At 36.6% G+C, this 11,768-nt stretch overlaps 1 protein-coding gene across 1 annotated transcript; it reads left to right on the top strand.

The window, feature by feature from the left end:
• Positions 1 to 2,188: 2,188 nt before the first annotated feature.
• LOC107824087 (pre-mRNA-splicing factor SLU7-like) lies at positions 2,189 to 9,872 on the top strand. The gene is made up of 10 exons (XM_016650811.2): positions 2,189 to 2,363; positions 3,378 to 3,541; positions 3,637 to 3,749; positions 4,176 to 4,589; positions 4,788 to 4,923; positions 5,013 to 5,312; positions 6,890 to 7,106; positions 8,869 to 8,972; positions 9,307 to 9,375; positions 9,460 to 9,872. Exons 1-10 carry the CDS (start codon positions 2,348 to 2,350, stop codon positions 9,535 to 9,537), a joined length of 1,611 nt encoding a protein of 536 aa, XP_016506297.2. The 5' UTR covers positions 2,189 to 2,347; the 3' UTR covers positions 9,538 to 9,872.
• Positions 9,873 to 11,768: the final 1,896 nt, after the last annotated feature.

Below are 11,768 nucleotides of genomic sequence, written 5' to 3'. Positions count from 1 at the left end.
GAATATCATACGAATTTTTCCCTACTTCGATCCGTCGTTGCATGTTTTATCACAAAAGATGGGTGTTAGAGGAACTGTTAAGAGAATCGGCTCATGTATGTTAAGGCTAATCTCCTTTTTTCATTTGGCATAATACAAGTAACGATACGTAAACGTAATGTTATTCCGTAAGTGATTCTACTCTCAGTAGTTAAGGATGTCTATGTTATTGATTACTGTAAAGCGATGTCTAAATATGTCCCTAAGTCCCTATTGAGGTATATGACAGAGATGTTAATATTTTTAATATAGTGATACATGCATCCTCATGCATTTACCACCGTGCTACGACCGGTCGGGCAATTATGTATCATTATTTACCACCGGTTAGGCAATCATGCATATTCATTTACCACCGTGCTACGGCCGGTTGGGCAGATATGCATCTTCATTTACCACCATGCTACGGTCGGTCGGGCAGTTACCACCGATTGAGCATTTATGTATCATTATTTATCATCGGTTGGGTAGTCATGCATTTACCACCACGCAACGGCCGGTCGGGCAGTTATCACTGATCAGTTGGGTAGTCATGCATCATACGATATGGATAATAGTCTCAAAGAGAAGCATTATATATATAAGTATAATAAGTATGCATATACAGAGATTCAGGTTGATTCTTATATCTCTTTAATTAATGTTGACTTATTGTTATGATTCAGTTCCGCCTTACATACTCGGTACATTATTCGTACTGACATTCTTTTATTGGGGACGCTACATTCATGTCTGCCGGTATAGATAATCAGTTTGATGAGCCCTCATAGTAGACGAGGTTAGCATTCAGCGAATGATCGGAAAGACTCCTCCTCATTCGGAGTGCAGTCGAGTCTATGAGTCATCGTGTCAGATTTTTGCTAGAGACTTATGGGTAGGCCGGTACCTTATCCCATTTGATGTCAAATAATCTTAGAGGCTTTGTAGACAAATGTTCATTTTGTACAGTATGTTAGAGGCCTTGACTGCCCAAATGTATTCATGTTTTAAGAAAGATGGTTCATTGATACATTATTTTTCCCACTTATAGTTATGCATTACGAGTTATGGCCCACCTATAATTATACATTACGAGTTGTGGCCTACTTATAGTTATACATTATGAGTTGTGGCCATGTTGACCCATGATAGGTACAGAAGAAAAACAAATGAGTTACAAAGTGATTCGCTCGAGCCAGTGCGGCACCGGATGCCAGCCACGCCTCCCCAGGTTTGGGGCGTGACAAAATTAAGAGGTTTTGCCTCATTTTTTAGCACCAAGATTTGCATACTCTCCCTTCTCTCTTCTATATTTCTGCATTTATTTTTTAAAAGCAAAAACGTAAGCATTAGTGTGGTTAACTGCCGTTTGTTAAGTTCGACGAAGTTATGTAATTTTCATTGCCGGTATTAAAGAATAGTTGTTCCGTTCTATTATGAGAGGAATTAATCCAACAATCTTGAACAATATTGAGGGGATTAAATTCCTTAAGGAAACACAATTTTGGGCTCGAAACATTATTCATTTCATTCTATTTCTTTCTTTGGTTTTTGTTTTTGTTTCATTTTGCTGAAGTTATATTTTTGAATACAGATACTAACACCTATCACCCCTAAACTATTTTGAAGTGAACACATTATCACAATGAGACAGGATATCCACATTTACTGAAAAACGGTGATATACACGTTATCAACCCATGGGTGTAACGATTCCATTTTAAAAAGTCCAAGAGGTGTAAAGGAAAGATTGGATATATTATTGAAAAGTCAGACTCGAATTTGGGGGTATTTATGCTCTTTCCCAAAATAAAAAGAGAAATGTATATTTTAGTTAATTCCAAATATATGGCCGATAAAATGTATAATTTTTTGGTATATATGTGTATTATATACAAAAAATATACATATTATATATACTTTTTGGTTAGTAAATGCAATTAATTTCGGCCGACCAGTTAATTTTGTATTTTGCCCAAATAAAAACTTGGATGCACAGGGATGCACTTTGGGCTCTCATGGTTTTCTGGGCTGGACATCTGTTTTCCTTTGGAATACGTCTAAGCCACTTTAAAGCCCAAATACAGGCCTAACAAAAGTGGTTCTGGGCTTCAAATTTTTAACTAATTGGGCTTCAAATATTTAACTAATTTCGTCAATAATTTTTGGATCCAATAAAACAAACCCGAGCCTTTCTACCGAAAAAGGGATAAAAACCGAAAACCGGAAAGCCAATCAAAACAATTAGCGCATTGCTTGAATCTTTCTAGGGTTTGGGTGTTCGATCCTCTCTGATTTCTCATAGGAATTTGCATCTACAGAACTAATCATGGCTACTGCTTCAGGTACGCATATTTTCTGTGTTGGGATGTGCTAATATATGCTTGTAAGTACAATTTTTAGGTCATAATTGTCTTAAAATTAATTGTATTGGAATGATGCGGGTCCGAATAAAGCTGAATGGATATAATGATATTTATGGAGAAAGAATAAAACAAAGATATAGCGATCTTATATGTTTGGTATTTAGGGGTAGCTAACTTTTGCTGTTTTAAGTTTTTGTAGGTTTTAATTTCCTAATTTATCTTAAAATTTAATTAGTATTGGAATAATGGGGGTCTAAAAAGAGTTGAATGGATATGGTGGATTTTTGGAGAACGAAAAAAAAGAATGAAGATATAGTGGATGTATATGTTTGGGATTGAGGCCAGAGGCATAGCCATGATTTGAAGCTTATAGGTTCGGGATTCAAAGCCCTATTAAGTTATTGGGTCCGAAATTGATAATTTGTACTTATTAGATGGATTTCTTAAGACAAATACAAAGTTTGAATCATAGTTAGTGGTTCGGCCGAACATGTATTTTCAAGGCTAGCTCCGCCCCTGTTTGAGGCATAGTTATTTCTGTAGTTGTTGTTGCTGTGCTAACATCCAAATTAATTTGTATTTAGTTGGAATAATAGATTTATCATGGCTTCAGTTGCAATTGATGTTAAGGAGCTGTTTTGAGAATTTTTGGGAAAAGTTTTTGACACTATATTTTGGAGAAAAAGTTTATTCAAACAAAAAATGTGTTCAACAGCTTTTTTTGAAGATTTGCGAGTGTTTGTTAGTGGAAGAAGAGTTTTTCAATGAGAAATAAAGTTTTCGAAAAAGATGTCCTACAAGCAAATTAACACATGTTTTTCTAGAACTTCAAAAGAAACTTTTCAGAAACAAAACCCCACTTAAAGTTTGGCACTTTAATACTTTAATGGATCAAGTTCATGCTGCCTAAAGTTGTTTTCATAAAAGGGTGGTTGCTTCCTTATCAAAATCTTACATTTATCTGATGCAATTATGGTTTTGTAAAAAATGCAGTGGCTTTCAAGTCTAGAGAGGACCATAGGAAACAGTTGGAATTGGAAGAGGCGCGAAAGGCTGGTCTTGCACCGGCAGAAGTGGATGAGGATGGAAAAGAAATCAATCCTCACATTCCTCAGTATATGTCTTCAGCTCCTTGGTATCTCAATGCAGAGAGACCGGTATGTGTTTTCTCATTGTTTATAGCTTTAGTCAGTGTAGCATTTCTTGATTGTCTAGGCACGTTTTTGACATTCACTTGTTGTGCCACTTGAAGAGTTTGAAACATCAAAGGAAATGGAAATCCGACCCCAATTACACGAAATCATGGTATGATAGAGGTGCGAAAATATATCAGGCAGAAAAGTACAGAAAGGGTGCATGCGAAAAGTAAGTAAACCATTCCCTTTCTTCTTGGACGTTCCAGATGTACCAAATGGAATTGCATTCTTTCTGCTGTCCTTCATTGATGTAGAAATCATATCTCTTACCTATATGTTCAAAAAGAACTTCAATCAAAAGGGATTCCTCTGATATGGAAATTTGAATCTTATTGTTTGGTATTATATTTACTGGGTGGTTGTTGTATTGTTTGGTATTATATGGCTAGCTAAACTTACTTCAGTTCTTGGTCTATTCTTTTTACTTGGGAAAGCTTCTGTTTCCAATTCTATAAATAGAAAAGACAAAAAAAATTTGGATTCCGGAAATGACCAATCTTTAGTAATCTTTTGTGATTGTTCATCAACGCCGAAATAGTATTGCTCAATATGCTATTTTTTACATGATTCCCTGAATATAATGTGCTTGGCACAGCTGTGGAGCAATGACCCATGATGCTAAGTCATGCATGGATAGGCCCCGCAAATTAGGAGCAAAATGGACGGGAAAGAATATTGCTCCTGATGAGAAGGTAGAACAGTTTGAGCTGGATTATGATGGTAAAAGGGACCGTTGGAATGGTTATGATGCTGCTTCCTATGCCCATATCATTGAACGATATGAAGCAAGGGATGAAGCAAGAAAGAAATATCTGAAAGATCAACAGCTAAAAAAGTTGGAGGAGAAAAATAACAAAGAGGATGAAGAAAGAGGCGATAGCGAAGATGAAGATTTTGAAGATGCTTTGAAGGTAGATGAAGCCAAGGTTGATGAAAGCAAGCAGATGGATTTTGCAAAAGTTGAGAAGCGTGTACGAACCACTGGTGGTGGAAGCACAGGGACTGTTAGGTCTGTCTTTCTTAATATCTTTTCATCTTTGATACCTTCCTGCCCATTTACTTTTGGGGTCCATGGTTTTTTTTGGTGGGGCGGGGTAGCCACGAGGGGTTAACTGAATGGCTGACTTGTACTATGTAGAAAGCACATAGTACACATATAGGCCCGAGTGTTACTTTATCAAGCTACTGATGCATCTGCATTGTCCAGGAATCTACGTATCCGGGAAGATACAGCAAAATATCTTCTTAATCTTGATGTCAATTCTGCACATTATGATCCCAAGACCCGGTCCATGCGTGAAGATCCTCTTCCTGATATGGATCCAAATGAAAAATTTTATGCTGTAAGTGCACTTCTGGTCCACCAAATAGTACTGATTTTCATGGTTTATGTTGTTTTTACTCAGTCATCCTTTTTTGTTTCCTCTTATAGGGAGATAACCAAAATAGAGTTAGTGGTCAAGCATTGGAGTTCAAACAGCTGAATATTCACGCATGGGAAGCTTTTGATAAGGGTCATGATGTGCATATGCAAGCAGCTCCATCCCAAGCAGAACTGCTTTACAAAAATTACAAGGTTAACAAGGAGAAACTGAAGTCACAAACAAAGGAGGATATCATGGAGAAGTATGGTAATGCTGCTAGTGAAGAAATACTCCCAAGAGAACTACTGTTGGGTCAGAGTGAGAGAGAAGTTGAATATGATTGTGCTGGTAGGATTGTGAAGGGCCAGGTAATTCTTTTATCAAAAGCTGCATATTAGTGCATGAGTCACTTGGGCCAGGTAGGGTAAGGTCTGCGTACACACTAACCCTTCATAGACCCTACATGTGGGAATATACTGGGTATGTTATTGTTGTTGTTGTTGGTGGGGATGAATTACATACCATAATGGTATATATTAAATAGTTATATTCATCTTAACCTTCTTCCATATGTAGACTAGCTAAGTAGATGCTTGATGCATGAGTCATGCCCAATGCTTGAATGTGTACATTTATGTTTGCCATATGAGACAAGCCATGCACAATTATTTATACCATCTCGCCCTCTTAAGGAAATAGTATTGGGATATAGTTTTTGAAAAGAAAGATCAGGAATATAGTTACTTCAAGATATTGAGATAGAATGATCAGATGCTTTTACAACCTTTTCAACTATGATGGGCTTTTATGGTATTTTCTGATCATACCAGCTAAAGGTTAACATTTGAGCATGGCAATTCTTTTAAGTTATGTTTTCCTATCTACTCTAAAAATTTGATTTCGACTCCAAAGTTACATGGATAACTGTCGTAGTTTATATTTTACAATATTTATGGGCTCATGTACTGCAGCTAGAATAAGAGAGGAAGAGAGTCAAATAATTAAATAACGTTTCTCTTTGTCAGTCACCTGACAAAGATAGAAGCAGAATGTTCTGCGGTGTTTCTTTAAGCTGTACTTCACAGTTCATTACTGGCAAAGCTGTAATGAACAGCTTGTGGGCTGGTTGGATTGCATTTATTTGGGTTCATTCTCCTTCCTTCCATTGTTAATTTACATCTGCAAGTGAAATAGGATTCAACAAACTGTTTAATTTTCATTATCCTCTTGCTTTCGGGGCTTCTGGGAACCGCATCAGTATCCAATCTCTGAAGGGTTTAAGTTCCCTTCACCTTTCAGTTCCAGCAATACAATAACGTTATCATTATTTCCTACTTCAAATATCGCGAACCAAATAATCTAAGCAATCATCCTCACCTTACATCGTATCTAGCAATCCAGTCTTGATCGTACGGCCTTGTTCATCTCAATCAGAGGCGTTTTAACATCTTTTTTGAAGAATGCAGCTATTTCCATTCTTATCCTACCCAAGTTCATCCAAACTGAAACAACCTGTTATATTAAGATCCTCCAGAAATGTTACTTATTGAACTCTTTGAAAAATTACTCATCTAAAAATGAATGTACACAGATACCTCAAAGAACGATCATCTGCCTTTCTAATGTCCGATTCAATACTTTAGAGATCTATCCTCATTTAAATTAACATCATCAGGGCAGCGGCAACTGAGGCAATTCTCAGATACTGTCTCCAAATCCTACTCTCTTTTGAGGAATGTCCACACCACTGAAGTTTTCAGACTAGTCAGCAGGATGCAAAGAAGCATTTACTCCATCTTCTGAGGAAATAGGGTAGAATCAGAAATATCACTAGAAATATCATTTAAGAGTGGATAATGTCTATAAAAATGTTTGCTAGATTCATTTGTTTGTTTTGGCCTAATTTTTGAGTAGCTTGGCTGAATTTATGAGTTGCTTGCTGTAGGAGATGTCTCTCCCTAGGAGCAAATATGAAGAGGATGTTTACATTAATAACCACACCACAGTTTGGGGTTCATGGTGGAAGGACCACCAGTGGGGTTACAGGTGCTGCAAACAAACGATCAGAAACAGCTATTGCACAGGTGCTGCCGGAATTGAAGCAGCTGAAGCTTCTGCTGATCTTATGAAGGCCAATATTGCTCGCAAAGAGTCGGCTGAAGGTTAGTGTTTTCTATTGAACTTCAAGTTGTTGCTTCCTCTTGTCAAAAATTAGTAGGCATGCTTTAATCAGTATGATATTCCATTTTCCTAATAACCAAACTTTCACAATTCTTTGTAGTTTGCTTTTAATTTGTATTTAATTATTTATATCACCCGAAATATTACATGATATCTTCAACTCTCTTCTTAGAGCACATTCTTGTTGTCATACTGGTAATATACAGCAGTATTAACATGGTACTCAAGGCTCTAGTTTTGTGCTGTCCGCAGTGGAGGGGGTTTGGGGTGGGGGAATTTAGCAAGAAACTGGCCATGTTTTCTCCCGCTCTCTTTATTTTTGAAATACCATTGGTTTTTCTATAGTTTGAGTTGGATTTGGAAATCCGATGTATTAGTGATATCTGCGTATTTTTTGATTGATACACTATTGATAAGTTCTGGGATTTCTTTGGGTCAAGATTCTGAGAATTTTATCATTAAACAACTGAAAATTAAGTAAATTGTTGAAGGAATTTGTCCTTTGATTAAACCAATTAGTTTTTCTCTTCTGACAGTGCTATTATTATTTTTTGTTTGCTCGATGCTACTATATAAGTATATATATAGTCAGCCAACTGTTTAATCTCCTTGATTTTCATGCAAAAAAACAACTGAACCTATAATGGGATAGAGGAGGTAGTGGCTTTGTTTTATACTGAAGAAAATAAAAAAGCTTTTTGATACTAATGTGAGTGAAATATATTCAAGATAAGGTCAGTGTATGTCTTAAGACTTTTTCTTTTTGCTCTTCCTTTTTGTATGTGTTTTATTCAATGGAAGAAAGTTGTCTCGAAAGACCTACAATCTGTTGTAATTAATGCAGACTTCGCGAACGAAAGGACACAATGGAAGAAAAAGATTTATATATGCTACACCAATTAGTTGGGAATATCTTTTGAACATGTTAATATGTTTTACTTTAGGTCTTATGCTTTCTGGGAGTCTTTTAGCACTATTAGAGATTCTTATGCTAGTAGGAAATATAGAGAACTTCTGGTACTTATTATTTTTATGATTGTATTAGGGTAGCCTGTCTACATCACCCCCTTGGGGTGTGGCCCTTCCTGGGACCCCGCGTGATGCCTTGTGTGAGCTGCCCTTTTTATTTTATCTTTTATGATGTTAGGTTGAGATTAATTAACTGGGAAACATTGTTAATGAGATCCACATAGTTGACCCTCACTTGTTTGGGACTGAGTCGTCGTTGTTGTATTATATGTGTTTGAAATGTATGCTCGGGATTAGATGTTGAGACTTTAATTACATAGCAGTTGTATTTCGTACTTCCTCTAGATTGCTGACATTTCGCCTTTTTTTTTTCTCTTTGAACTTTGGTTAATAACTTGGTTATACTTCCTCTAGACTTTAAACCTTGTGTTTTTCTTGGGTCAGTGTAACAGTAGACCTTGACATAAGTCAAAGGAGTTATTTTTCTTTCCTTTGACCATCTTCTTTATTCAGTATGTGATATATTTACAAGCTACTGAGAGGGAATTGTGGGTGTGACGACACAGTTGTCCGTGAACTGTCTGATTTCCAAGTCTTAGCTTTTCTAAGATTCGAATCTGTAGGCAAGTATATTTTCCTAATGTGGCATGAACCCCATGTTTGCAAGTGGGATCTTTTTTAGCCTGTTACTTTGTATGGATACTTCTGCATAGTGTAGCTATCTGTTTTAGTTTTAATCTTTATTATCTGGTCATCAATATGTGATCAATCTAGACACACATGCGCCGGTTGAGGAGAGGAGGCTCGCTACTTGGGGTACTGAAGTACCTGACGATTTGGTTTTGGACGAGCAAAAGCTGGCTGAAGCACTTAAAAAGGTATCCCCTTTAACCTGTTCTTGATACCCTCGATGCCACTCTTGCACTGTCAATTCATTCATTTTCCTCTTTTATTTTTGGAAACAAAATGTAATTTGCTGTGTTTGGGGGCGGGTCAATAGTTCATGTGCGCAAAGAATGATATCAGAAGGGGGGAGAGACCCTCACCTGGAGACAGAGGAGGAGCTCTTTCTGAGTCAGACGGATAGGGGTTGGGCAGATACAATAGCCTGACTGGATCCGTCTGCTGTAATATGGATTGTCAGTTGGCTCTAACTCACTAAATCTGGATGCTCTAATATGGTCTAAAATTTTGGACTTCTTTTCTGAGCAGGAGGATGAAAAGAGAAGAGAAGAGAGGGATGAAAGGAAAAGGAAATATAATGTGAAGTACAATGACGAGGTACATCTAAATCTTCAATTTTTAGCTTTCAACTCTCTTCTGTATCTTTACTTTTTTGTTCTCTTACCACATTTGTCTTTCTAGGTTACACCGGAAGAAATGGAAGCCTATAGGATGAAAAAGGTCCTCCATGATGATCCAATGAGGGACTTCCTGCATTGAGTTATGAATGTGGCGGAACCTTTCCAAGTCGCAGAAGTGGAAAGTCCTTGCTGCTCTTGCTGCAAATGCGTCTGTTTAGGTAGCAGTTGCCATCACATGCATGTAGGTGAATTGTACCAGGGGAATGAGAGATTACTTTTGTGTGCTGTTCGTCGGTCCTTTCTGTGATTTGGTATTTGTTGCAGTGTTTGTTTAAGGTGAAATACTCTTCCCAGGAACCACCCAGTAAAAAAGTTACAGAGAAGAAACTCCACTTCTGAATGCCTGTATATATATGTGCTACTTTAAACCCTCTTCTCCGTTATTGCAATTAAATTTGGGTCGAGAGTTGTGTACGTCCTGATCTCTTGTTTATACATACGTAGTAGGTCTTTAATGAATCGTGGTTTTCAGACTTTATATTTTAGTTGTTGTCTTTATCTCCTTTTTATAGCACAAAAATTGGTTGTGGAGCTTAGCGGTAGGCCTGGCTGGTTTCTGGTCTTCATTGTGCTATTAATGTGCTTTCACTTTATCCCTCTCCCTTCAAGATTGTCTCCTTGCATCTCACGAGCTCATCTAAACAATCATGCGCAATCAGTTTTTAAGCAATAAATGTTGGAACGAAATGGGTCCAAACAAAGCAAAATGGATTGTTAGTTGCATATATACTTGGATTTCAATGAGTTTTGGGAATAAGATATAGTAATTATTATTTTTGTTGTATTACCTTCCATTTCAACTCTATATGATATTCTTTCCTCTTTAGTCTACTCAAAAGTGACTGGCACCTTTTTATACTCCGATTTTTTTTAAGTTCATCTTTCTTATTTTACTTTTAGTGACATTCCACTAGAAATAACATGTTTCAAACTAACGCCAAGGGTATATAGCCAATGTGTCACATGTCATCTTTTTTCTTCTAAAGCTTAATATCTAATCCTACACCGATATATACATTTTTTTTTTAAAATTAGAGTTGTGCAAGTGTTCAGTAAATAAAATTCAAACTTAATAAGACGACTAGCCTGTTTAGGCTACAACTAGTACTAGAGAATAGACTATGATAAGATATTCAATTATCAAGATAGCATCAATGGCTATTGGGCAATTAAGTGTGATTTGCTTGATAAGGGAAAGAAAAAACGTCCCAATAATGCTTTTTTGGCACAAAATACGATTATACAGTTTAAAAAAAAGTTACATTTTTAACTAAAATGTAGTATAATATTGCGTTTTACTTTAACGAAAAGTTAGCCGTTAAAGTTAAACGCAGTATTATACTGCGTTTTATTAAAAAAATAGTTTTATTTATAGGAAAATGCATTATAATAATGCGTTTAAGGAAAACGCAGTATTATACTGCGTTTCCCTATAAAATTTGGGCCCACCATAATAACAGTTCTGCAGGACTGCAGAGAATATTTATTTTTTAGTGTAAAACGTATTATAATACTACGTTTTACTGAAACGTAGTATCATACTGCATTTTACACTAATTTTTGGGCCCACCAATAAGTGTTCTGCGGATAACTGACATAACAATAATTCAAATACATAAAACGTGGTATTATACTGCGTTTTACATAAAAAAATTCTGCACTGCAAGCTCGGACTTGCCTTATTTAAAGGCGTTTGAATTTTATGAAAATCCATTCAAAACTTTCCTTCAAACTTCCGTTCATACTTCTCTCTTCTTCTTATCAATCATTTTTTTATAATGTCTGAAGAGCCAAAAATAAGGGTTTCATTATATTGGGGGTGTGGGGAGTGATGTTGTGCTGGAGAATAACTCTGTGAGGTATAGCTCACCTCCACAGTGTCATGTTAAATTTCCGCTTACAATGGAGTACAATAAATTGGTATCATTGTTACGTAAAAAATGAGTGGGAGGAAACGTTCATTTAACCTTAAAGTAACCGGTAGATTTCCGTATTCAGTGACTCCGCAGGGGTTTGCTTATTCTTCTGAGTTTAACATCGAAGATGATAAAACTCTTAGAGATTTTTTGCGGATTCCGGATGAATACAGGGAGTTTATTGTAATAAAATTGTTGGAAATGTACGTCAAGGTTGAAAACGTTCCCAATAATGAGGGTGTGCATAGTAGGGATAACCCCCAGTCATCGGATGGTTATTCTGGAGCAGTTTTGCCGGACAGATTGCTGATGAAAGAGCTTGCCTTGATTTAAACTTGTCACCACCGGCGAATGAGCAGCCACAAAATAATTTTTCGACTTTATATAATCCACA

Source organism: Nicotiana tabacum, chromosome 8 (assembly GCF_000715075.1).
Source record: "Nicotiana tabacum cultivar K326 chromosome 8, ASM71507v2, whole genome shotgun sequence".
Taxonomy (NCBI): Eukaryota; Viridiplantae; Streptophyta; class Magnoliopsida; order Solanales; family Solanaceae; genus Nicotiana; species Nicotiana tabacum.
Note: the sequence above shows the minus strand (reverse complement) of the source record. Positions and strands in the feature narration are given on the sequence as shown.

Bases quoted from the DNA above. Each gene is read 5' to 3' on its own strand.
- LOC107824087 (XM_016650811.2), top strand. The intron at 4,924-5,012 runs GTAAGTGCACTT...TTCCTCTTATAG, and splicing joins CAAATGAAAAATTTTATGCT to GGAGATAACCAAAATAGAGT. The intron at 5,313-6,889 runs GTAATTCTTTTA...TGCTTGCTGTAG, and splicing joins GTAGGATTGTGAAGGGCCAG to GAGATGTCTCTCCCTAGGAG.